Source organism: Chenopodium quinoa, unplaced genomic scaffold (genome assembly GCF_001683475.1).
Source record: "Chenopodium quinoa cultivar QQ74 unplaced genomic scaffold, ASM168347v1, whole genome shotgun sequence".
In the NCBI taxonomy this organism is placed as follows: domain Eukaryota; kingdom Viridiplantae; phylum Streptophyta; class Magnoliopsida; order Caryophyllales; family Amaranthaceae; genus Chenopodium; species Chenopodium quinoa.
The window spans coordinates 1341545-1368184 of record NW_018743212.1 but is presented as its reverse complement, the minus strand read 5'-3'; the positions used below and the strand labels follow the sequence as shown (position 1 = coordinate 1368184).

The window sequence follows — 26640 nt, the reverse complement described above, 5'->3', positions numbered from 1 at the left end:
AAAAGGGTTGTCCCAAAGAATAGAGGCGGCAGACCCAGTTCTAGACTCAGCCGTACTAATAAACCGGCTGAGTTCACAGCTAGGTTCCGGGTATGGGTATAAGGGGTCCATCTACTTATGGGACCAATGAACAAAAATACGAGTAAAAGACTCAAACGGAAATACATGAAAAAGCTAGAAAGAATAGAGACGGTACCTAGAAGAAAATCTGGAAATTCTTTGGGATGCTTGCGAAGACGCAGGCGGTTCAAAATCCGGCTGGGTTTCTCTGATTACCCTCTCGAAAACCTTTGGCTAGCTTGCAACGACCCAGAAGGTCTGTAGACCGGTTGCTCTCAACGAATCTCAGCTCCGAATGCTCTCAACTCTCAAATTGCCGGCTGCTCTCAAATTTTCAGAAATTTGGCAAAGTTTGTAAATGAGAGCTCGGGGGACATCTTCTCCTATTTATAGAATTTGTCCCAGAAGGTGAAAAGTCGTGACTCTTCGCCTTCTGCTTTTCCATCCTTCAAAAAGAATCTGAAGAGTTGAAAAAAAAAAAAAAAAAAACCTTTCACCGGCGCCACGTGGCACCCTGCCACGTCAGCACCAGTGAGGGGCAAATGTTTGGGGTAAAAATACCCTAAACACGTGGCCCAATGGCCTAGTGACACGTGGCATCCAGCCGTTGGTCAGCAGGGCTCCAATCCTCTGCTGACACGTGTCCTCTAAACCCTAAAAGGGAAACCATCCCTTCCCCACTATAAATAGTGGAAGGACCCTCATTAATGCAGGGCTGGAACATTTGTTGTTCACATTGAATACTCCTCAAAAAGAAAAACACTTACCCCGAGCAATATTAATTGCAGAATTCTCCCATTACGCGAGAAGTAACTTCTACATTACGTGCATTCTACCTTCCGTATCTTTACTAACTTGATCGTCGGAGGCGGAGCTCCTACCCCCAGGAGTCTTCGTGATTTTGCAGGCACAGGTGTCGAAGGGCATTCTTGGAATTGTAACTCTCCCGCAGGACACATCAAAAAACCCCGAAACAAAAGATATTAATAAAAACGTATCAGTCAACAAAAGGAATATATCAGCCAACAAAAGATCTATATCAGCCAGCAAGAGGAATATATCAGCCAAAAAAAGGTACTTATCAGCCAACATAAATGAACATATCAGCCAACAAAGGAAGCATATCAGCCAACAAAAGGATGAAATCAGCAAACAAAAGCAACAGGAAAGCCAACAAAATAAACATATCAGCCAATAAAATGAAACATATAAGCCAACGATTGAAATATACATATCAGCCAACAAAATAAATATATCAGCCAACTTAAGAAACATATAAGCCAAATAACGTCTGATATCAGCCAACAAAAGTAACCTATCAAAAATTTTAAAAAATACATATCGGTCAACAAAAAGAATATATTAGCCAACAAAAAATCATATCAGCCAATAAATGAAACATATCAGCCAACACATAAAATATATCAGCCAACAAGTAAAACATATAAGCCAAGCTAGCCACACGGAAATTTGCGTGCGGACATCCTCACGCAATAGCTTTTCAATAAATAAACAAACATACAATTGCACAAGTTAGGTTTTCATCGGTTAATAATCAACAAATTACATACAAATTGGATAAACAATAATGTGTTTTGATTGGTTGGTCTTCTATTATCCCATAATAATTTATTTACAAATTTACAATTGGATTCATTACCATTATTGTTATCTAGCTATTTAATACCATGCCTGGCATGTAGAATCTGTGTTAATTTACGGTCCGCTTGACAGCTGGCAATAAATTATGGTAATGGAAATGAATTTTTAGTGAAAGTTGATATGAAATACAAAACCTTTAATATTATTCATGGGAACTCAATCAATCTCATCCCCTAAGCATGTATTTTTCTTCATATTATTACATACATTACCATTCATTACCACTTGAAAGGTGGCTGAGAATGGACATTTAATTTTGGTGGTCATCTTGAATGATCATGAGAATGAATACTAATGTTAATAACTAATATTCTCTTCAAATTTATCTATAAGTTCATTTCCATTACCAAACGAGACATTAAAGTTCTTCACAGCTCACATTATAAGTTAGCTAGATACCTTCAAAAAGACTATTAATATGAAAATCGAAGAATTGTTGTAATAATGTGGAAACATCTAAGAAATATATAATAATCCTTCTAAATCAAGAAAGTTGCACAATCTAATAACGGATCATTTAATGCAAGATTGGCTACAAGTCTACAACATACTATATTGACTTTACAATAAGGTTTTTTCTCCATTCAAAATTGCAAAAATTAATAACTCGTTGACAATTAATGGGAAATTCCATTGCTAAGCTATACAAGAAATGGTCAAGATCTCTTTGAACGCGTTAGTGTGTACGTGTATCCCTTTACTTCCAACCCAAGATCAAAAAAGTTATGTAACCGAATTATATTGTATGCAATATATGAGCTATATTAGATAATTATCTAATTATATTATAATACAAAGTATTCTCCAAATTCATATACTTCATATTTTATATGTAGTATTATATACTTGAAAAACGCAGGACATTTTTATTTTTTCTAAAAGTTGCGGTACAAGTAGATCATTGCAAGTAATGCTACTCCTTAAAATGAAAGAACAAAACAAGATTGTTTTTTTTTTTTAGTTAGTGATCTACATTTTGGCTTGACTAATGACTAGTAGAGACTATTTATGGAACTAAGATTCTATGTGGTGCAAAGGATTAAAGATGCACTACTTGTGGTTTACAAATTAATATGTAAAACTGTATGTCCAACGTTTATAAAATATCATCTTGTTTTGAATTCTCGAGCACAAAGCTAAAATTTTGAACTTAAATATCCACCTGATAATATACTCCGTATTCTATACAAGATTAGACATTCCCATGTATTTATGTAGGGCTTTGAAAAATACATATAAGGAATCTAAGAATATTGCAACCCTTTGACTACATATAAGCATTTAATACAATACACATATCAATTAGTGTACTTGTTATTTAATTTTTTTTTTTTTTTTTTTTTTGTATTTATAATTCTAAAAAAATGTATATTTTATATTTCTAAAGAGTAGTCTTAAATTCAAGTTCAATTCCAAAAGTCTTTGTTTAATTATTTATTTGTCATCCCTTTTAGTATGACATACCCTAAGTCCATCAAAACAAAAAAAATAAAATACTAATAAGCATTACTAACATAAGCCCAAAATTCAAACATAGATATATAATTTATTGGCCTAATTTCACCAATATATGAAAAATAAAGTGATTAAGTTCTAATTACTTAATTAGATGTAGAAATCAACAATTGGTATTTCTAGTTAGGAGCCTAGGAATCCAAATGATGTAACCCTATTTTGGACTTTTCTTGTGAGAAAAAGTTTAGGAGAGAGAAACAGCTAAGACTGCCAAAGTGGATGAAAAGAAAAAAACTAAACATATCCATTTCAAAAATATTATTGTAAGGGTATTTTTGTAATTTCTCTTCCTCCTCTGATCCTCCTATTTAAACTCCATTTCAAGCTGAACAGAGCAAAAAGAACCATCAAACCAAAAAACAGAGGAAAGAAAGGAAAAAAAAAAGCTGAAAAACTATAAAATTATTTTGAATTTTGACAAAAAATTCATAGTTAACTATTTTGAATATGGGAGAAGTTGTATTATTTATGGAAAATTTGGATAATAATTTTCCAAATTACTGTAGAATTTGTCATGAAGCTGAGTTTGAAAGTTGCAGAAAATTAGAAGCTCCTTGTTCTTGTTCTGGAACAGTCAAGGTAAATTTATATGTTAGTTAATCTTAATCATGTTATTAATTTAAAGTTATGATTTTTTTTTTTTTTCATTGGGTAATTTATAATTCTTGTTATTTTGAGCAGTTTGCTCACAGAGAATGCATTCAAAGATGGTGTGATGAAAAAGGAGATATTATTTGTGAAATTTGTTTACAGGTTTGTTTTATTTCCCCTGTTTTTTTCTCTCTTTCATTCTTTTTATTCATTAATTTTAAAAAATAAGAAAAATAGCACCATATTTTACTTGAAGTAGCGAATTTTGTGTTGAACAAAGTAAAAATTAGTAAGCTGCTTTCGAGCCTATATGAACGGTATAATCAATTACTCATAAATCAGCTTAATATTATGATTTTTTTTTTCAATGGAGTACAATTTTAGTTAATTTTCTGCACTTAATTTTTATTTTAGGATAGTCGAATATAAGAAAAAAAAAATTGTTTTCATAAATTGAGAATCTGTTTTCCCTCCCTAACGTTTGGCTTTGCCTTCAGTTTTAGTTGTCTTCAACTCAAAGTTTTTCCTGAACCCAGAATTTTAAAGTTCCAATCTTTTTCCTTTTTTGTTTTTATATTTCTTAATTAAATAAAAAATCTTGAATATTTAGGCAAAGGGGAAAAAAAAAAAAACATAATCTTTGACTCTTTTTTTAAGTTAAAAATTTATTGACTTTCTGGGTGTTGTACTTTTTTTCTTACAAAATTATTTATGACCCACTGTTTTATTAATTATTGGCCTATCTTATGTTTTTTATAATATGGTGGGAAATTTGAGTTTTTGATTTTAAAAAAGTGACTTTTAATTCATGCAGAAATATGAACCAGGCTACACAGCAATTCCCAAACAACCCAAGAATATTGTGGTACTTGATCAAGTTGTAAGCATCAGGTAACTTATATTCATTCCTCTTGATTATCTACACCAAACTCATCTATATTACACCTACTAACGTCTAATTTTTTTCTCCTGGGTTCAAATGTCTTCTTAGGTGTTGTTTGTTTGATATGTGAATTTTCTTTTCATGAAAATTTGTATTTCATGGGAATTAAATACCTACATCCAATTCTTAGAAATTGTCTAAACTTGTTTGGTTGGGATGAAGGAAGTTGTAAATTATGAGAACTTTGACTTACCTGGGGGGTTAGGTAATTAACTTTCCATGTTTGTTAGGAAGTCACAATTCTCATGAATTTGCAATTCCCACATTTACACTTTTTATTGTCAACCAAATAACTCATCCAATTTCCAATTCCCATTTCCACTTCCCCCATTTTCTTTGTGCAACCAAACAAAACCTCCACTTTTTATTCTTCTGTACTACGTACAATAACATTAATGTAACGCTAACCCAAAACCTCCAATAAACGAACATAGTGAATAAGTAAATATTAGATAACTAGCCGGACTCATTACAAATACCGAATATATTACTATTCCATAGGGCAAGAACTTACATCCCCGTGTGATATATAACTTCAAAAATCATAACATTAGCTAGTTTTATTTAGTGCAAGTGGTACCTCTTTTGAGTTGTTCATAATGATGTCAAGTTTTCAACGTTTTCTTTCTTCAAATTATAATAAAATTAAAACTAGAGCACGCCTATTTGTATTTTTTTTTTGTAGTGGCACACTATACAAATGAAATCAAAGTTGGTTTATTTTCCTCTCAAGGTTTTCATACTTTGTTGGCAACTTTACCGACTACTAAACTTAGGTATATTATCACTAATATTTTAGTAGTTCAATCTTAATACTTATGTCACTTCTTATGTTTTATACTTGTATTATATTATGGTTTATTTTATTATTTTTGAGTGTCACACTCATTTACTCAATGATTGAGGATTTAAAATTGTTAGTTCCCTATGTCATAAGAAACATCTAGTAACTTTTTTGTCAATCCTTTTTTAAGCTATTAACAACTTTAAATTTTGCTTCCCTTTTTTCATTTGCTTAATCATTTTGTAAGTAATAAAATAAAGTTTTTATCACTTGTTAAATGCTAAAGGTTTAAGGTTTAGACCATAAAAAGTGTAATATATTGAAGTGATCAACTTAAACTAAAGTATGTGTTGTTATTGTAGCACTGAATTATTAGACAGTACTTCGTATTACTTAAATTGATCAAATGTTCGTCGTGTAATATACTAATAGAATATTCGAAATATGACAACAGGGGAAGTTTGGAAGTTCCAAGAACAGAACAAGAATCTCAAAATTCAGACTTATTAGCCATTGCTGAATGCTCATCAGAAGCAGAAAGAAGTGCATCTTGCTGCAAAACAGTAGCCCTTATTGTGAGTAATTCATTTATTATTAACAAAATAAATTACACACCAAAAAAAAAAATTTACCTTATTTGTGCTTATAAATGTATAAGAATCTAAACTAAGGATAATGTTTATTGTTAGCTCAATTTATGTCTTAATCTTAAAGAGGGTCCACAAAATTGCACACTTTGCTGGCCCATACTTACAAAGAGCTGTTATACACGATTGAAAGTTAAATTTATAAGGAGTATATAATTTTGGAAAAAAATAAAATATATATAGAACATCATAATAGTAGCTGATTTGTTAGGTTAATGATGATCGCTAATGTCACTATCTTAATCTTATACTAAGCTAAGCATGTTAGAAGATAGACCACCCATAGCATTATTCCAGCTGGCGCTTAATCATCATTCTTTCTATTTCAAGTGTATGAGATTAGGCTAATTGATTTCTATTAGGCTCGCCGATTGTATCGGCTTTGAACACATTAAATACGTACCAAATTCGCCAATTTTCGTATTTGATTTGCATTCTTCTTTATTTAAGAGCGTTTGTGTGGACGATTTTCAGTGACGACTGATTACTTTTTCTATATGGATTTTCAGTGGATTATTAAGTGCACTTAAGAGTATGTGCTCTAAATTGAGATATGATAATTGCTGAAAAAAGATCGCAAATATAGACTTCAGTTGTTGCCCTATCACTTAAGAGATCAATAGGGTCTTCAGGTGTTGACTTGCCACACTTGCTATTTTCCAAGATTTTTTTTTTTTGAGGAAACATTAGCGGGCATTTTATTATAAATCAGAATCCGCTAAAATTACAAGATTTTGCGGGAACGGACCCATACACACAAACTCCAAACAACCACGAGTATCCCATCTTGCCACAAGATGGGCTACCGTGTTATTTCCTAAGGATTAATGTCTTAAAATCATAAAATTAGCTAAATGAACTTATGATCTTAAGAAAAAAAACAGCTTACACTAAAAAGGTTTCACAATGCTTTAATCATTCTCACTTATGATTTTCTTTTGCTTACTCTAATACTTTAATTTTTGGTCAATTTTTGCTCCCTTGTCTTTGGAATCAACAAACTAATTCATGATTTTTCTTGTAATATTGCCAGTTTGCATTCCTTTTGTTATCGAGACACATGTTTGATGTGCTACTTGGAGGAGCAGAACAACCTCCCTTCTCACTTTTAACTGTAAGAATCTCCATCTTTTCTTTAAATTTGGCATTTGATTTTAGCTAAAATTCATACTTTATAAATTACTAAATATATACATTTGACTGATAACTGATAATCTTATTGCATAATACTGCAGGTAATAATCCTACGAAGTTGTGGAGTAATTATTCCAATGTACATTATAATTCGGACAATATCAGCAGTCCAAAACAGCATTAGACGACATCGCATCCTTCATGTAATTTTCTACTTCTTTCAAGAGTTTTACTCCTTTGTCCTTTAACTTTTTTGCGATTTCCTTTTTAAATTGTCCCCGAACCTTATACACTTCTACTATTTAAAAAAACCATTTTTCCCAATACTTAATCTACTCTTTCTTTTTTCAAATTATTTATTCTACTTTTATAACTTCCAAATTAATCTTCGCCTTTAAGGGATGGATTGGATGGGGACTTTATTAGTAACATTAATGTAACTATAAGCTTGATTTATTGGTATCAATTTAACTAACAAGATTGTATTTTTTTTATTTCAGGAAAATCTTATGCAAAATACCAATGACAACAGAGATGATACATATGATGATGAGGAGCAAATTCATCTGAGATAACATGAAAACTTTACACATTTTCACAGTTGCTTACTTGTAATACACCAATGTACATCAATACTAGGAAACATGAAAAATAATTCCTCAAGGAAAATAGAAAAGAAATTAGATTTTACATTCACATTTATTAATTTATTATAGAGTTACATAATTTACTTTGTATTATTCCCCCTCATATAATCTTATAAAAATACACTTCTATCTATTTTTTACAATTACTACGAGTACATTTGACTTTTGAAATGTCCATATACTAACATTGACTTATATTTTTACTAATCCGTAATACATACTCAATACGGAGTATAAAGTTTCATTGTATCAAACCTTTATAATCAATTAATGGACAATGTTTGTGTTGTCAAATATACTACCAATAGTCAAATTGTTGCATTTTTAATCTTTCGTAGAAACTATGTTTGAAATGGAAGAAAGGTAGTTTGCTTATGGTTGTCACAAGTGCCTTGTTAGTTGAAAGCTTGTCAGAGTGCATAAACAAAATTTCAACGAACCAACCAACTGCTTTTGCTTGTTTTTAGGTAACATAGAAGATAGGCAGATGAACAGCCAAATGTTGGACCAAGTTTTATGAATATATATATCAAGAATATATAATATAATACATACTTACGAAGTATATAATAATCCTTAGTCTTATAAGCAGTTGCATCAAAGACAGATGAACAGCCAAATTTTGCAACAAACATTACTGCCATCAAAAGATTATAAATATGATACCAACACGTCTGAAGAAAAGGTGGGTGAAAATGAAGTCAAAGCATTGAATATTTGTTATATTTACCAATAATATCATAGATATATAGTAGTGAATAACCAAAGTATAAAGAAACCATCCTTAAGTGAGTGTTATTCTGAAAATCATCTAAAACGTTTTAATCGTCGTATCATTTTCACAAAACCACCGATCCCTATTATCGAGTTTTTATATTGAAAACTAACTAATAGTAAAAAATGTACCTCTTCAATGATCCCTTTATTTTGAAAATTACCAAATATAACAGCTTTTATATAGATTGATAAAATTTCAAGTAACCAAATATAACATGCTTTAATTACATTTCGATAATGAAATCAGCAAAAGGTAGTTTCCTGTGAAAGCCATAAGGAAAGGATAACAGCAAACACACATATTTCAACATAATAGCTTCCAGATTAGTCCTCATACTATGCAATTTCATCATAGTTTTATGGGTTTTGTCAAGCGCAATAATTAAACTAGCCACTTCAAAAGGAAAAAAATAGACTAATGATAGTTCAGAATATATTTGACATTGACATAGATACAATAGTCATGTACAAGATTAGAAGGATTACCTGATATACAACGCGAACACCCTATTTCTACAAGGTTAGGGGATGCACAGGATCAGAATAACTAACAAAAACCTAATCCTGGATATTAAAAGGCTTATGTGCAAGTGCTCGAATTAATAACGAGTGGCTATCTAGATTACACATAATATTAATGTTAGAGAGACGTGTACCAATTGGAGATAAGAGTGAACATATGCAAGCAAATCAATTTTGTTCCAAAAGAATCCTAGCTTGGTGCTGAAGCTGGCTGAGTGTGGCAATTCTTGAATTTGCGGAATCATCTGAAGAACTAATACCGATCAGATTTTGGAAGAATATAATGGTCTTTTCATTCCAATCCGGGACATTGTTGTTGGATCTTTCTTGGTGCCTACCATAAACAGCCTCAAAGTCTTTCGACTTGGCAGCAGCTTTAAACAGTACACCAACAGGAATTCCTGAAATTTAAGACAGATGTTCATATTCATAGGAACAGTGATTGGGAGATGATCATAAGATGCACTCCCAGCTAAAAATTTGGTGTTTCTAAAAGTGCAAGAATTTTCATAAAACTTACCAGCCAGCCGTGCAACATTAACACCATAACTTTTGGGACAAGCACCTGGAGTCAGCCTGTAAAGAAATGTGACTTCTTCCAAACCTCTATCACCTTTTCCTACTTGACATGCCATATGACATAGAGAGACCTGTAAATGAGAGAATATTTTAACTGGCAATTCGAGAGAAAAAAAATCCTAGCATAGACTCGTCTATTAGCAGCTCTCGTAATGAGCTACAGCCTACATGAACCAGTTGGAAAAACACCAAACCTCTCCAATGGAAAAAACACTTAAAATCAAGAGACTGAAATTGACCTTGGGATCTCTTTTATAGTCAATAGCTAATCGGTGGTAATGAGTAGAAAACATTCCACGACACTGCACTTTGCGGACAAAATGTTCAAGGACAGATTCCCTGTAGAGAAACGGAAAAGGCAGAATAAGCAGTTAGATCACTAGATGACCCTGCAATAGTGCACTTGATCTCAAGTAAAAAAAATGATGGTCCATAGTACAACTTCTAATAGGCAGTAAAATGAGGCAATGCTGCTAATTAGTTTGAATAAAGACACTTACGCAATTGCTTGTCCATCTGAAGTTGAAGTGCCACGTCCAAGTTCATCCAATGCCACAAGTGAATCACGGGTAGCAGATGTCTGTGTGCAACCAAGTAAAGGAGAACTGTGAGCTAAAAAAAGAGGGAGCTAAAATTTCTTCCATACATTTACACATGCTCGAGTCTTGATTAATAATCTTGAGCAGACAAAGAAGAAACTATTCAACAAAGATTTGAAATGCATACATTAGATTCTCATAGCATTGACAATGAGCTAGTAATAAGTAATAATCTATCATAACCCAAGGCAAAATTATTCTAAAAAAGTTAAACCTCTTGTTCACTAAATGCCTTAAGATGATTGACTCAAAAGGAGAAACTTTAAACAATGTGAAACAAATCTCATTGCACACTATTAATGAATTTTCCGAGGATAAAATAGTAACATGGAATAAGATCCAGAGTATCTCACCAACATAGATGCAGTTTCTGAAAGCTCTGTTAAAAATGTGCTCTGTCCTGCCATAATGTGATCTTTCGCCCCCATACGAACAAATATCCGGTCAACAAGTGATAGCTCAAAGTGTTCTGCAGGGACATTTGCTCCAACCTGCAATAAAGCCAAATGTGAGGAGAAAGAAATTGAAACAAGATAACAATTCAACATACTTGCATGAGGAGAGGTTTACTTGAGCCAAGATAACAGCCAAGCAAATTTGGCGAAGAAGAGTTGATTTTCCACCCATATTAGGACCAGTAAGCAAGATGAAGGTAGCATGATCTGAGCCACCAATATTAATGTCATTGGGTACAAACGTACCCCTGCCCAAAGAATCGCTTTTGATTATAGGATGCCCCAGACTTTTAGCTGCTAATTGAGGTACTTCATTAATATTGATCCCAGATGAAATACTTGGACGGCATGTTGGTCCTTCATAGTAATCACTTGCAATTACCAAGGTGATCAAGACATCTAGTTCTGCACGAATAGTAGTGAAAAATTAAACCATAGTTCTTAAATTGATGCCATGTACAGAATAAATTATCTGATAGACTACATTAAGGCTCTGTTTGGATTGATGGAAAACATTATTAATGTAAGTAGAATTTTCATGGATAAATAATTGTAAATTAAATTTCCTTTAGTTGGTTTCTTACAAGAAAAATTATTGAGAAATAAAATTGGAAGTGGGAGGGAGAAGATGGATAGAAGAGAAAAAGGGAGGTAAGGAGTAGAAAGAAAATTGTGATTTCCCTTAAAAAATAAAGATTAATTCAATCCTAGGGAAAACTATTTTCCACCCCTGAGAAAGCCATATTCCACCCTTTTACAAACCAAACTAAGGATATTGGGAAAAATTACATCCATGGAACATGTTTTCCACCCAACAAAACACTGTCTTAAAATTAAGATTTTAGTTGTGTAGAATATAGAGACAAGAGAGAACTACATTTGTTGGTACCATATACCTGCAACAGCAGAAACCAAGCTTCTCCACATTGTGTGATGCTCACAAAAACGTCCTACCAAATCTTGCAACATGCATTTTAATTTGGATTCCTTCACAGCTTGAAGCTGTGTCAGCTCTCCTACCATCTTCTTGATAAATGGTGTCCAGTATCTGGAGAAACCCTGTGGAAATCAGGTAAGAAACAATCAGATAAAACAATCAACTAAGTTGCATCTGTATCACACTAGAAATTTAATTACTAAATAATGTGATTGGTCTTTTCATCACTCAACTCCACCAAAACACAAGATTTAAAACTAAGAAAAAGATAATCAGTCAAGTTCCAAATTTACAACACCCACAATAAACATATTGATATTGATGCGAGTACAAGGAGGTCAAGATGTAGATAATGTTACATTAGCAGACGACATTCATAGAAAAGGGAGAGGACTATAAAAAGAAGTGAAAATAGTAGTATTTACTCTCTAATAGAATAGCAGAGTGATTGTGGAACAACATGGAGTTCAAGGATCTGACCTGTCCCACATTATTCTTGCAAGTGAAAAATAGAGAAAGAAAATCAATTATTCCACTTACTTTCACATCACATTAGAATTCTAAATACTTCACAAAATTATCCCAATAACAGTCAAGGGGTGATTATAGTGTCTCATACAAAATCCCACATATGCCAATTAATTCAAAATACATGTATACAATGACTATTCGCTCAAGTATCATCCATGGCAATGGATTCTCACCACTTATAGCGCTTACACACCACTATTCAGGTAACAATATGCCAGCCTACTGGGATCCAAGTCATATCAGTAACACTTGATTAAATGCACAATTGGATTCTTTTCCGCAACTTCCTTACCTTCTTGGATGACCGTAACTCATAGTCTCTGGGAACACTTCCACTCAATCTTTCAGGTACTTCTAACAGGTATATGTCCTTTCCAATGGTAACATATGTAATCTACAGACACCACAAGGAGACAAATTAATGAAGCACATAAGATGCAACGAGAAAGTTTTGGTTTTGAGTTAATAAAGTGTTCATTACCGATGTGATGCCAAGTAATTTTTTCTGTTCCACGATATGTCTCTTCAAATCAGATTCAATCTCCTCAATCTTTTTACTGGCAGAATCAAATTCTGCATCAGCTCCTTCAAGAGGAATTATACGACCTGTACTATTAGCATCCACCCAATCAAATGCATCCCTAAATTCCTTTATTATGGAACTCATATTGGGGAGACCTTTGCCTGCACATTACATGCTATGAATATCAGCACAGCATATAGAATGATTGAAATACAGGAGTGCTGATATGACAGTTTAGACAGTACCAGGAACTAACAGATGATGTAACAATTTAGAGTCAGTTTTATCCAGGATGGAACCTAGAGAAGAGCATGCCACAATCATAACTTCACAAGCACGTAATGCTGATATGAATTCTTGAAGCTGTTTTTTTGCAGCATCTTCATAAAGAACAATCTTACTTGCATTCCTCCCATTAGCTTCACTGCATGAAACAATTGGACCAAAAGGTGAACTTCTGGAACAGAAAATTGAGTAAATTTTACAGATCCCTGGATTGCTGTACCTGCTAGCAAAGAGGCGCATGAGCAACCTCTCCATGTCTGGCAACTTGGATAGCTCTTTTCGAAATTCAAGCGCCAATGATATATTTCCCTATAAAAACAAAAACCATGATTTAGAACCCATTTTTCACAAGAAGCAAAACAAAACAGTTCTATCAAGGATCATAAATCATAGTGTCAGTCTAAACCATGACTCTGAAAGATTTGTGGTTTATTAGTTGAAATTAACAGAGGAAATGTTCTCCTGCTTTATTTGCATCTGTGCATAACATTGTGACATAGTGTGTATAAGGATGTTAAAAGCAGAGAAACAAAAGCAGAAAAATGTATAATAATCACATCAGGCAAATAACACGGGGTATAAAAGTCATGATATTTGAGGAGTGAAGGACCATTCCAAATTAGAGACATTCATTTAGTTCAGGGAACATGAAAACGACACAGAGATTGTTTCATAATGTTCCCTCTACAACACTTCAAGCAGGACAAGCCATCTTAAAAAAAAAATGCACTTTAGATGACACTGATACCAAGATCTATAAGGCAGGTAAAATTGATTCATGTATCTAAACAAAAAAGGCATGAAGTGGACTGTAGACTTCATTACTTAGCACAACACCGGAAGCTTTCTATCCTATATGCTGCAGCAAGAAGCAGGTCATATATCCAAACTACGAAAACTGACAGCAAGTCTAATGAATAGCTGTAGTTTAAAGAGAAAAATCAATGAAGGCAATGCTTCCAAACCTATGTGCTTTAGTGGAATAGCCATGTGGACTTCATTACTATCAAGTATTGACAAATAAAAAGTAGCTAATTCTCCAATCTACAATACTGGCAATAACAAAAAGCATGAGGCATATATCTGTGACCAACAGATCTGGACTCACATCACATACAAAATTGATATTTAAAAGCAAAAATGTCAAATAAGCTTAAAAATAGCAGAAAGCAGAGCATACCCTAAGGCCTGCAATAGCATCTTGTCGTTCCCTAATTGACTCAGCATGATAAAGAGGCCTTGCTAGCCATGTTTTAAGCAACCTCTTCCCAAAACCGGTCACACAATAATTAAGCTGGGAGTACAATGTCCTTTACAGATGGGGAAAAAAATCAAATCAATCCAAGCCATATTTGCTAAAACCAAAAAAGATTTCAACAAAACTCAAAAGTGTGAAGGTACCTACCCGGAGGAGCCCCCGTTCTTACTGTTCTCAAATATTTCCAAATTCTCCAATGCAGCAGCATCTAACACCATGTAAGGTTTCTTAAAGACATTACAGTAATCGGAGCATGGGAGTGATTCAAATTTTGCATATCTAAGCAAATTTTCATCCAAGAAAGCCTGTTTCAGGTAGTAAAGGGTCCCTCCAAGGGCTGATAATGCAAGACTGCCATCACTTTCAGCACTCAACAGCTCACTTATGAGCTTTGGCAGCCAACATGACTCATCATTTATACTGGAGCTGATGACATCAGCTACTTCCTTTTGTTGTGAAGGAACCGGCGAAATATTGATGCAACTGTAGAATCTCTTGACTTCACGAACAGTCCTATCAGCATCCCAAAATTCCTCATTCGGAAGCAGCTCATTGATGAGGGGATTCCTAGTATACCTGGTAAGAGCCCTTTCAGTCTCAGGACTAAGCATTTTAGCAGGTTTAATAATCTCAACTGGCCTTAATTCGGATAGAAGACTGCATAAAGTACTGCACTCCAAATCATCCTTTATCTGAAGAAGGGAAAACGAGTCATGATAAATATAAGGGTACATTCAACACATTTTTGTTTCAGGTGGAGGGGAAGATAATTTAAAAGCAAGTTTTTGACCATTAGAAACTGAAATTTCAAAATTTACCTAGCCCCAGGAAGGAGTACTCTTATACAGGAGACAAAGGGTCCAAATTGATCTTAGTTCAAGGTAGATTAAAAATGCAAGGGGAAGGGTAATTATTAAAAACAAATCCTTAAAACTGGGTTAATAAATAATTGACTAAAAATAAGCATGCGATTGAAAAATGAAGGCATTATTATAACCACCACCACCACCAGTCCACCACCCATGAAATAGAAAAGCAAGTGAATACAGTAAATCAAGCTAATAGCAGTTTTCAGCAAATTGTTCAATGAGCAAAATTGGACATCTCCTGTACTAAGCTAAACCTACACCCTCAAAATACTTGAACAAAATCATCAATGCCATCATTAAATGCAAGCCCACACAGACAGATTAGAAGAAAATATACATGGAGCTTTGAGTTTGAAAGAGGAACCTGGCCAATAATTACTTGGCTTGTAGTGACATCAACAACGCACACACCATACAGGCGTTCTTCCTTATTTGAAGAAAGTGAACAACTTTCATTCACTGACATAATGTAAGAAGCTTCTGGATTTGCAGACAACATCTCTCCCTCCGTCAATGTTCCTTTTGTTACTACAGCACATATTTCTCGTTTGACTACCTGTATGTACAAATGGTTAGGAGTTAGACCTGGGTAATAAAAAGCTCAAAGCTATTAAACAACCCATCAACCAATCGACAAGAACAAGGGATTGTGTTGATGGCCCCAAGGGTTACATTTTTCATAAATATAAACAAGTTATATAAACACTACCTCCAGAAGGAAATTGGATATCTTGGCATTGCCAATCAGTTAGCACAATGTTAGCTCGTGAGTAGCTTACTTTCCCCTATAATTTCCTTTTTGTTTTATATTTTAATAGAAAGCATGTATCATAGCAAGGGGCATATAAGTGCAGCATATTAACTGATTGCTCAAAGTAAAAACCCTGAATGTCCAAACCTTGTCTTTCGAACCCTCTTCTTTGCGGCGCATATCAAGCTGGTCTGGAGTTTCAGTCTGCTCCACTACAAGGACTCGATAACCCTGCAAAGCCAAACCAGCCCAAATGAAATCATTTCTCCAGCTCAAGTCAGGTTCCATCAAATATATGTAACAACACATTTAAATTAAATAGATACACAACAAACCTTTCTTGCTAATTTCTCTACGTTGATTGAGAAATTCTTTTCAGGAAATCCACAATGTGGCTGTTCTCCCTGGTAATATGAACAATTTTCAGACTCTTGATAGAAAGAATAATAGACAGTGAGCAAATGATAATTATAAGATTGGTAAGATCTAATACTTTCATGTTGACTTCTCTTAATTTACTTGTTCTAAACAGGAACTAAATCCTCAAAAAATTAACAAGGGAATAGGAATGCACATAAAAGATAAATATAAAGCAAAATTTAAATACCCTCATGTACTGTAAATCAAGTTCTTTTACGCCAATATGTGCATCCATTTCAAAAATCTCGTAGAATTTTCCCATCTGCTACAACAGTGCAATCATAATCATTACCGATGTTACACTAAAATAATTAAAAAGCAGAAACCGTCACAGCATAATGTCTTGCGTATCAGATATGATTAATGTAATACCTTAAAGAAAAGGACCTTATCCATATGCTTCGATTTAAACTCCCACCATTGTCTCTACAAAGGAAATTACACCACAAAATCAAACAAGCTCAGCAGCAAATATTTATTACTTAGTATTAAACATTGTTAAATGTTTAGCATATCTACCTGGCCACCCGTCAGATTTTTAAGAAACTGAGGGGGCAAATAAAGAGTTCTGGGATCATAATCTGTATCACCAGGACGTCTCCTTTTGGCATCTTGTCGATCCCTATAAAAAGAGAAAGGGATTCACCATAGAATAAGATATCACCTCAAGAAAAACAAGAGGACTGGTCCAGCAACTTCCATCGATCACAGCAAAAAACAAAGTGCATTATCATTACACAACATGAGAAATGAAAACATGAAGCTAAGGATTGAACTAGCACATACTTTCCAAGGAATGGAAACTTCTGTTCTTCACGAATACCAAACCTCTCCAATGCATCAGTAGTGGTGCTGTCAACAACATTATGTGATTTTGCCTCTGCAGAAGACAGTTCAAAGCCAATAAAAAGGATAAATATAAAATAAAAAAAAATAAAAAAATAAAAAACTACTGGCAACATAAAGCACTGGCCAACACCGGACAAACAAACTAAATTGAATAGAAACTAGAAAGGCATTGTGCTTGTTTTGAATCTTTCAGTCAAGTTTTAAACTCAACAATCATTAAGCATAAAGAGAAAAGGCTTAGAAAGTCACAAAGAAAAGTAGGATCGTTGATTTTTAAGTTCAATAGTTCATCATTACACATAAGCATGCAAAATGCTGATAACAAGAGAGAATACAAGACTGATTATTCACATAAATACCGCAAAAAAGGGTATTAATTAAAAGCATTTGGAAGCTACAAATTATGCATCAAAGCTCAAATACTATACGTAGTATTTCATACTATTTGGGATAACGGAACATTACTAATATTTTTATCGAAATTTGTATATTCCATGATTGGAAACAATGTGTATTACTAATACAAAGGTCATAAGTAGACTGAAACCAAAACAGTATATTATTATTATTAATAATAAACCACCTAAGTTGAGGTACATTGACAATTAGCACTGAAATCTGTAATAAATCAAAGAAACCATATCTTATTCTAATTTGAAGAGGCAATATAATCTTGTTGCTGAACAGAACATCAAAATATAACATCATTTAGCAATTATATGAACTATATATGTCACAAAATCTTACATCTGATACAATTATTTTTTTAAAAAAATGAAATTAATGACAACGTAAGATAACATATATCAGCTCCATCAATTACCTTGAACATTGGCAACAGGTTTCGCCGGCTTGCTACCAAAAACACAAACCTCAACTTTCTTCTTCTTAATTGATTTCGCCGCCTCTCCACTGCCTTCCTTACCCTTCTTCGCCCCGCTCCCTCCAACCTCTCTCTTCTTCCTCTTCAAACTCCCAACCTCCTTTTCCTCTTCTTCATCCACCAAGTCCATCTCCTCCAAACAATCTTCCTCCTCAACAACCACATTCTTCCCCCAATCCTCGTCGCTCGAATCGTCCTCCACCAAACCCACATTCCCCTCTCCCTCCTCCTCTTCCTCATCATCAACCACAATAGACACCTTCCTCAACCTCCTCTTCCTAGACTTCTTAACAGAAGACCCTCCTTCAACTTCAATCCACTCAACCTCCTCCTTAGAAAGATCAATCATTTCCTCCTCATTATCATCATACTCCACCAAATGCTTCCCAGAAACCTTATCAAACGACTTCACACACCCCTCGTACCACGCCTCGTCTATCGGCCAATAAACCCTAATTCTCCGATTCACCACCTCTTCACCAAACAAATTCCCCTTCAAATTCACTCCCGTTGGAGTCGATTTTTGCGACCCAATTACCAACAAAGGCTTAGGTGTCGATTTTGACTTCGATTTTGCATTAATAGGAGAAGGGGTAGTTGGGGGAGATGACCCCGGACTAATATTAGGATTAGGGTTAGGGTTTTGTGATTTGGGAAATGGGGTTTGATTAGATTTAGGAGGGGATAATTGGGGTTTTGATTTGGGTAAAGAAGAATCAGCTTTGGTGAAAAAAGAGGTGATTTGGTATTGTTTGTTTACCAATGGTGATCTGCCATTGGTGACCTTGCGTGAAGGCGCCATTGATGAAAGTTTCGCTGTAAATGTTAGAGAGAGAGAGGGAAGAAGATAAAGAGAGAGAGAGAGAGAGAGAGAGAGAGAGAGAGAATGGAGGTAAGGAAGAAGAAATAGTGAGGAAAATTGCGTAAAAATGGTGGGAAATGGCGGGAATTTGACAGAAGACAGAGAATGTAGTTTGGCGGGAAGATTGTTTTGCTGGTTTCCGGCTTTATTTTTTGGGGAAAGTAAGAAACAAATAGTGTGACCTAGACCACCTAGTTAGTGGCTATAGAGTGGAGGAATGGCCTTAATTGTATTATAATCTCTTTTATTTTAATTCTTTAGTCACAATTCTTAAACCTAACCTTGGAATATCCCACACATTCAATTCATTTTGAGAAAATTTTCATAATTGAACCGAAATTGTGTATTATAACCTTTATTTTTGAATTTTTTTGGACCTAGGAAAAAATAATGTCAACATGATTTCCATAGATCCCAATATACCCCAAGAGTCCACTTGGGTGGGTGGAATCATCTAATTTGCCTTTAAATTGTCAATTTACCCGTTTACAACATATGTCGATTTTATTAACTCAAGGCCACCATAGACATTTATGACTACATATATGAAAATATATGGTTCCAAACGACATTATATAACCCTGAGAAGTATCCCCCTTAGTATCTTGATATTTTTTGACACTAGGTTCAAGAACCACTAAAATTGCTAAAAGCATGAATTATAGCCTTCAATTTTGGACTTTTTTGGACTCGGGAAAAAAATTTGCCGAGGTGCTTTCTATAGACCTATTAGACCCCAATACATTCCGAGCGTCCATTTGGATGGGTGGAACCATCGCTCTGCTATTATTCTAGCTTGCATAAAATTAGCAAGTTTGTCAAATATTGGATAATAAAATAAAATTGATTGTATCATATGTGTAAATGAGCAAACTGGATAACAAGAAACAACCGGTTGTATGGTAAAAAAAATTGCATAATCGTCTTATGAACTTACATGTATACTTTCATTCATGGTAGCATTTTTTTTTTTTACAATATTTACTTAATGATAACCGGTAATTAAAGATATTAGTTGATCTTATAATTATTTTGCATTACAAAATATATGATCGACTATAAAAAAGACTTCTTAGCCAATATTTAAGCGAAAAATCCAAATCAGCGCAAAAATTAGGCAAACTTATATTTCATAGATCATTCGACTTAATTTGATACACTTTTCACTCGATCACATTTTTTTTTTTTACGGGTGGTACTCGTAACTGAACGGAGGGAGGAGTAAAAATGCAACTACAACGGATAAAGTAAACCATAACTCTCAAGACATAACCACGCCAACCACCGTCATCGACTGCCCGCCGCACCCATCTAACCACCCGCCTCTCCAACAACACTTGACACTCTCACTCTCTCTCCTCTTTCATGGCCTACGAATGACTCTCTTCTCCTTAACTAAACGCCCTTTCACTTCCACCTCTTCACTTTCTCTCTCCTCAGCAACCTCCTTTCATGGCTCCCACCACCATTATTCGACCACCTTATGCTCCGCCTACAGTGCGGGACGATTACGACGTCAAAGAGGAGTTCTCTTCTTTCGATGGCAGCAACAGCAGCAAGTGTGCTTTCTTCAAGGTAGCTCTGTGCCCTTGTCTCGTTTTCATCAGTCTAGTTTTGATTGCTGTGTTCATCGTTTTAATTGTCAAGTTTCATCTTATTTGTCATCTTCCATTGCACTACCTGATTTACAAGAAAGATTGTTAGATTCGAAGTTAAGGGGTTGTAATTTGAAGAATTTTGAACATGGGTTTTCAATTTCAGTTGTTCCCAATGTTTATTTTGTTAGATCAATGTCATTCTCTGTGAATTATGGGGTTTCTTTTGGTGGGTTGTTGGTTCCTGTTTGTAATTCGAATTGGATATTGCCCAAATTTGGGGGTTCTAAAAAGGTGGGGATTTTGGGGTTTGGTGGTTGTTATAGGGGATTTTCTAGTTGTGAGGAGGAGAGAGAAAGTGATGGTGAGGATGATGAGGAGAGAGAAGGGAGTGAAGGTACCTTCGAGTCGAGTGCTGATCCAGAGGAAGTTAGTAGGGTGGCTAAGTTGATTGGTGAATTGTTCGCCTTAGATCGAAATATGGAGGCTGTGCTTAGTGAATCTGGGATTGAATTGAGTCATGATTTGGTTGTTGATGTCTTGAGAAGGTTTAAGCATGCTAGGAAGCCGGCATTTCGGTTCTTTTGCTGGGCTGGGCAAAGACCAGGGTTTTCCCATGATTCTAGGACTTACAATGCCATGTTGTTGATATTGGGGAAGACGAGGCAGTTTGAGACGATGGGCTCGTTGCTAGAGGAAATGGGGGAAAAAGGGCTTTTAGATATGGAAAGTTTTATGATTGCTATCAAAGCTTATGCTGCTGGTAAAGAGAGGAAGAAAGCTGTTGGGGTGTTTGAGTTGATGAAGAATTATGGGTTTAAAGTGGGGGTTGAAACTATTAATTGCATGCTTGATGCCCTTGCTAGAGAAAAGATGGTGAAGGAAGCTCAAGCTTTGTATGATAGGTTGAAGAGTAGGTTTACTCCAAACATGAAGACTTATTCAGTTTTGCTTAACGGTTGGTGTAGAGTGAAGAATCTTATGGAAGCTGGAAAGATATGGAATGAGATGATTGATCAGGGTTTGAAGCCTGATCTTATTACCCATAATATAATGCTAGATGGATTGCTGAAAGTTAATAAGAAGTCTGATGCAGTCAAGCTTTTCGAGGTCATGAAGGCGAAGGGGCCAACTCCAAATGTCCGGAGCTATACTATATTGATCAGGGACTTGTGCAAACATTCTAAGTTGAGAGAAGCTGTTGCCTACTTTGATGAGATGATGGCTTCAGGGTGTGAGCCAGATGCTGGTGTATATACTTGTTTGATAACAGGATTTGGGAACATTAAAAAGATGGACATGGTATTTGGTTTGCTTAAGGAGATGAAGGAAAAGGGTTATCCACCAGACGGGCAGCTGTATAATGCTTTGATCAAATTGATGACAAATAGGCGAATGCCTGATGATGCAGTTCGCATTTACAAGAAGATGATTCAGAATGAAATCCAGCCGACTATTCACACTTACAATATGATGATGAAATCCTATTTCATTGCCGGAAACAGTGAGATGGCTTGTGCCGTGTGGGATGAGATGGTCCAAAGAGGTTGTTGCCCTGATGAAAATTCTTACACCGTTCTCATTGGTGGGCTTATAAGGCAAGGGAGATCCGAGGAGGCATGTAAACATGTTGAGGAAATGATCAATAAAGGGATGAAAGTTCCAGAACTTGATTTCAACAGGTTTGCAGCTGACTTCTCTAAGGTCGGACGACCTAACATACTGGAGGAGCTGGCTCGTAAGATGAGGCTGTCTGGCAACTCTGAAGTATCTGAAGTCTTCGCAAGATGGGCTCAGATGACCCAGAAAAGAGGTACTAGAAGAGGCACGTTTGACCCTGATGCATAAACTTCATAGACATCTTATTATTACAGTGAAGATTATAAAGATTGATTGATATCCAACTGAATATTTCTACCACTGTAAAAGTAGTTGTAATTTACCTTGGATTGCCTATTATTCAGCTGACATTTCTTGTGAATAGTAGTTGAAATTTCTTCGTTTACACTGATCATAGGATTCTTGTTATGCTTTAATGCATATCTGCCTTGCTTAACTCATTTTGTCTTTAACATAACCTTCCTGGCTTCCTATGTCTCATATTCATGAATGTATGACTAAAACACATTCAAACTCTAAATATTCATGTGAATACACATTCAAACTCTAAATATTCATGTGAATGCATATTCATGAATGCACTTCTCCATTCCCCTACCTGAAATTGAATGGCTGCTTATGAAAAACTACACTGTCCATTGGATTTTCTGAATTTTTGTTTTTATTTTATTATGGATTAATGGTTTTTTTAACTTGATGGGAAGTTCTTTATATTCTTTTGTTTGCCATTCTCTATGTCCTTTAAGGTCATCTGCAATATTGAATTAGCAACTATTCTTTATTGACTGGAACCAACTGCCTCACCAGGCCATCATGATTATCATACATCTTATATTACCGGCTTAGCAATCATCCTTGTGTCTTATGCTTGGTGCGAAAAATCAGTGCTTTAAAATTCTTCTGCAATGGATGACTGGTGTGTTGGGTTTTTCTTGAGTAATTTAGATAGGCTTCTGTGTATAGGCGATGGTATGGAACTGTAGATGAATTACCAATTACCTCAAAGGCTACGTTTCATCATCATTTCTTCTCTTATTTGAACATTGAATTAGTCTTCATACTCATGGAAGGGAAAAGATGATGATGATGGAAATGAGCTGAAAACCCTAGCTATAGAGTCAACTGCCAGATTCATGCTTCAACCAATTTCACTATTCTTCCTGTATCTTCTGTGTTACTTCTCAGCAGTCTTTGCTGATGTTAATCACTAGTAAAATGCATTATTGCCTTACTTTGAGGAATGCAAAAGATATAAAACCTAGCAGTTGCTTCTATGTTTATCGTTATTTCTGTGTTTTGAGTTTTCATGAAATCCAGGACCAACAACGGAGAGTAAATGTGCTGCATTGTGCATTGTTGAAGCTAATGTAACCAAGAAAAGTGGCAGGGATCCTCCAATTTACGTTGTCATTTGTAAAAAGTTATCAGTAAAACTTATACAGCTTGAGCCTTCTGTTTATACAGAGCTTTATTCGACACTACTTTGACATTTCAAATATCATTTAACAGCAGTTGCTTTGGCTGTAGATTTTAAGACAGGGTCGGCTTCTCAATTGGTGCTGTTATCACGATGTGGATCTTTGATCAGTGGCCTGCTGAAATCAGCAACCTTTATTCATACAGCTGCTCTAGGGCAGGTCCAGTATACTGTCTAAGTCCCCATCCACTATATTGTCTTTAAGAACATTGTATGCTCGCATTCTTTGTTTTCAACTCTGGGCTAAAGACAGGTCTAAGCCAGTGTAGTTTGAGGCATACAAGATTTGGTTTTCGGATGGACTTGTTGACCATCTCTACCAACGAGTAACACATTAGGCAAAAGAGTAACATCAGCTTAATGTTAATTGTTTTTTTTATTTATTGGTAAGGAGGACCTTGTCCAGACCTCAATCCTTACAATTTGTTTGGTCTATTATTTGCAGGTCAGACACTTGAAACTTTGAAAGTAGAGAGGAGAGTAGTGTAGTTTATCCTTACAATTTGTTTGGTCTATTATTTGCAAGTCAGACACTTGAAACTTTGAAAGTAGAGAGGAGAGTAGCGTAGTTTAATGTTAATTATTAAACAAAAGGAATATTTATGCAATTTGCTCTCTTTTTTGTACGAGTTAAACCTTATAATTCCATTAAGCCTAAAATCTAATGAAAGGTTGTTTGTCATTCACTTTAAGTTTAACCATGAAAGAAGTAGTGAAGTACTCTGTCTTCTGGTTGCGTTGTACCACAGTCCATGGATCATGGCTAAAAGCCCAACTCATGAAAATGCTGATTTGATCCACAATTACTTCGTAAACCATACTCTCCCTAACTTTTCTTTTTTTGTACTATTATAAAATAAATAAATGTTGTTTCATCCATTTTTTTTAATGTACCATTTGGTTTTTCACATTATTCAAACAATATCTTTTGACCATCCTTTATTATTAATCTGTAAGGAAAAACACAATCATGTTTTAGTTGAGATCTACTCTGATTTGTCTCGATATCTACTTTTCAAATATTAACTTTTTTATAATTTTACTATAGTATAAATAAAGATATTGATTGTCAAAGTAACGTATTGGCAAACGTGAAATCACAAACGGTGCAATTAAAAAAGGGATGAAGTATAGTACTATATTTTGTATAATATATCGTTGGATTAGTTACAAACTATGTTTGGAATATAGCTTATTGGGGAAAAATTAGCATATCTGACCAACATTAGCTTAATGACTGCAATAAGCTAATTCGGAGTGTTTGGTGGAGAGCTAATTTATAGAAATTTTCCATTATATAAGCTTTATTTTAATTAGGAACTTTTTCATCGGCTTATTTATATCTTAATGTGAAATCCCCCATTAAATCTAAAAACCTATCTCAATTACCTACTCTCACAATTAGCTTATTGGTAATTTCACACACTCAAATAGCTTAAACAATAAACTATTTATCAGACACTTTTTATACAATCAGTTAATCAAATCATCAATTAATACAGTCTTCTAGTCTATATGTGCTGAAACAATCAACTTTAGCTTTTAGATTTTCACCGAACACAAGTATAACATCTATTTTAATGGTTTTATTTTTTTAGAGCAACTTTTACTAATAAACAATTAAAAATATTAATGGTCAAAGTTATGGCTCGACAATGTGTCGATCAAAGTGATGCAAATATCAATAGATGGAGGGAGTATTTATTTATGTTGAACATAACTTATTTTTAAAGAAATTATATGCTGAAATTGTTTTCTTTAAACTTAACCTTAACATATTTTGGTTCAAACTTATTTAAACAAAAGAGCAAAAAATAAAAAAAAAACCCTAAAATATTAGTATTTATAATAAAATAAACAAAAACATTTTGTTTTTGACGAATGATTGTTTAATAATATACAAAACTAGTATAAGTCCCGTGCAATGCATGATTTTTACAAAATTTTATTACGAATTACAACGTTTAGTTATTACTACAATAATTAATTTTAAAAATAAATTACAATAATGAACATATATAATAAAATAACTTTATTATACACAATACATTATACTCCCTCCGTTTTTTTTATTTGCATCATTTGCAAATGCGGCTAAGTTTTAGGAGAATAAATTTGGTATAATATAATAATGTGAGTGGATGAATAATTTATTATGGTAAAAGTAATGTGTGGACCATGAAAGTGAAAATATGTGAGAGAGAGTAGTGGGAACCATGTGAGAGAGAAATGATGAATTAATTTGTGGGGTTTAAAATAAGAGAGAGAAATAATAAAATATATTATAAAGTTACCATTTATAAAAGTGATGCAAATAAAAAAAACAACCTTAAAAGGTGATGTAAAAAAAAAAAAAAAAAATAAATTGAGGGAGTAACAATAAAATCAAGGTTAATACCCGTGCGACTTTTAGTCTCACACTTTGATAGGCACATGGTAATTTAATTGATTATTTGTTTCATTTTAAGTGAATGGTGGAGAATTTAATATTTGTTTTAATTTTATTAGTACTATTGTTATGATTATAGTCAATGGGTATTTTTATCTCATATTCCTATAATATTAAACAAAAAATACATAGTTATGTATAAATATATAATTTGAGTAATTTCATATTTAGGATTGCATATCTGTACTATATTTACAAAAAGTACAGATTCTTAAAACTTCATTTATTTTACTTTTCATCGAAAATTGTTGATGGGTTTATTCTTGAAAATAAAATACAAAGTACAACATATGCATATAATTAGACAAAAAAAAATAAATAAATTAAAGTCGTACTACTACTTTAATAATATGAAATAAAAATGGTAAGAAAGATATGAAAATATATATTGGTAGAACATATATGAAAGAAATTTG

General features: G+C 34.1%; 3 protein-coding genes across 5 annotated transcripts; 2 read left to right on the top strand and 1 right to left on the bottom strand.

Annotated features, from left to right (window-relative positions):
• The first annotated feature begins 3560 nt into the window (after window positions 1-3560).
• LOC110734308 lies at window positions 3561-8126 on the top strand. Of its 2 annotated transcripts, XM_021914405.1 has the most exons (7): window positions 3563-3816; window positions 3919-3990; window positions 4643-4719; window positions 6010-6130; window positions 7236-7316; window positions 7438-7539; window positions 7837-8126. In XM_021914405.1, exons 1-7 carry the CDS (start codon window positions 3685-3687, stop codon window positions 7909-7911), a joined length of 660 nt encoding a protein of 219 aa, XP_021770097.1. In that variant the 5' UTR covers window positions 3563-3684; the 3' UTR covers window positions 7912-8126. The 2 variants fall into 2 exon arrangements, with proteins under 2 accessions (XP_021770098.1, XP_021770097.1); XM_021914406.1 differs by lacking the exon at window positions 3919-3990 and having other exon boundaries at window positions 3561-3816.
• A 971-nt stretch (window positions 8127-9097) lies between these two features.
• LOC110734307 (DNA mismatch repair protein MSH6-like) lies at window positions 9098-19423 on the bottom strand. 2 transcript variants are annotated; one of them, XM_021914403.1, is made up of 21 exons: window positions 18162-19423; window positions 17276-17369; window positions 17009-17111; window positions 16862-16915; window positions 16677-16754; window positions 16405-16473; window positions 16217-16300; window positions 15683-15874; window positions 14597-15141; window positions 14372-14501; window positions 13412-13500; window positions 13152-13330; window positions 12865-13067; window positions 12676-12777; window positions 11812-11974; window positions 11031-11320; window positions 10814-10951; window positions 10362-10441; window positions 10101-10200; window positions 9803-9932; window positions 9098-9683 (listed from the first exon to the last, which is right to left on the bottom strand). In XM_021914403.1, exons 1-21 carry the CDS (start codon window positions 19021-19023, stop codon window positions 9451-9453), a joined length of 3918 nt encoding a protein of 1305 aa, XP_021770095.1. In that variant the 5' UTR covers window positions 19024-19423; the 3' UTR covers window positions 9098-9450. The 2 variants fall into 2 exon arrangements, with proteins under 2 accessions (XP_021770095.1, XP_021770096.1); XM_021914404.1 differs by having other exon boundaries at window positions 16677-16751; window positions 18162-19422.
• Window positions 19424-20193: 770 nt separating this feature from the next.
• LOC110734306 (pentatricopeptide repeat-containing protein At3g62470, mitochondrial-like) lies at window positions 20194-22734 on the top strand. The gene has a single exon (XM_021914401.1). The coding sequence runs from the start codon at window positions 20460-20462 to the stop codon at window positions 22524-22526; it is 2067 nt and encodes a 688-aa protein (XP_021770093.1). The 5' UTR covers window positions 20194-20459; the 3' UTR covers window positions 22527-22734.
• The last annotated feature ends 3906 nt before the right edge of the window (window positions 22735-26640 follow it).

Bases quoted from the DNA above. Each gene is read 5' to 3' on its own strand.
- LOC110734308 (XM_021914405.1), top strand. From the start codon at position 3,685: ATGGGAGAAGTTGTATTATTTATGGAAAATTTGGATAATAATTTTCCA. The intron at 4,720-6,009 runs GTAACTTATATT...ATATGACAACAG, and splicing joins GATCAAGTTGTAAGCATCAG to GGGAAGTTTGGAAGTTCCAA. The intron at 6,131-7,235 runs GTGAGTAATTCA...TAATATTGCCAG, and splicing joins GCAAAACAGTAGCCCTTATT to TTTGCATTCCTTTTGTTATC.
- LOC110734307 (XM_021914403.1), bottom strand. From the start codon at position 19,023: ATGGCGCCTTCACGCAAGGTCACCAATGGCAGATCACCATTGGTAAAC. The intron at 16,301-16,404 runs GTTTGTTGTGTA...TTGGCTTTGCAG, and splicing joins TAGAGAAATTAGCAAGAAAG to GGTTATCGAGTCCTTGTAGT. The intron at 10,442-10,813 runs GTGAGATACTCT...GGTTGCACACAG, and splicing joins CAGAAACTGCATCTATGTTG to ACATCTGCTACCCGTGATTC.
- LOC110734306 (XM_021914401.1), top strand. From the start codon at position 20,460: ATGACTCTCTTCTCCTTAACTAAACGCCCTTTCACTTCCACCTCTTCA.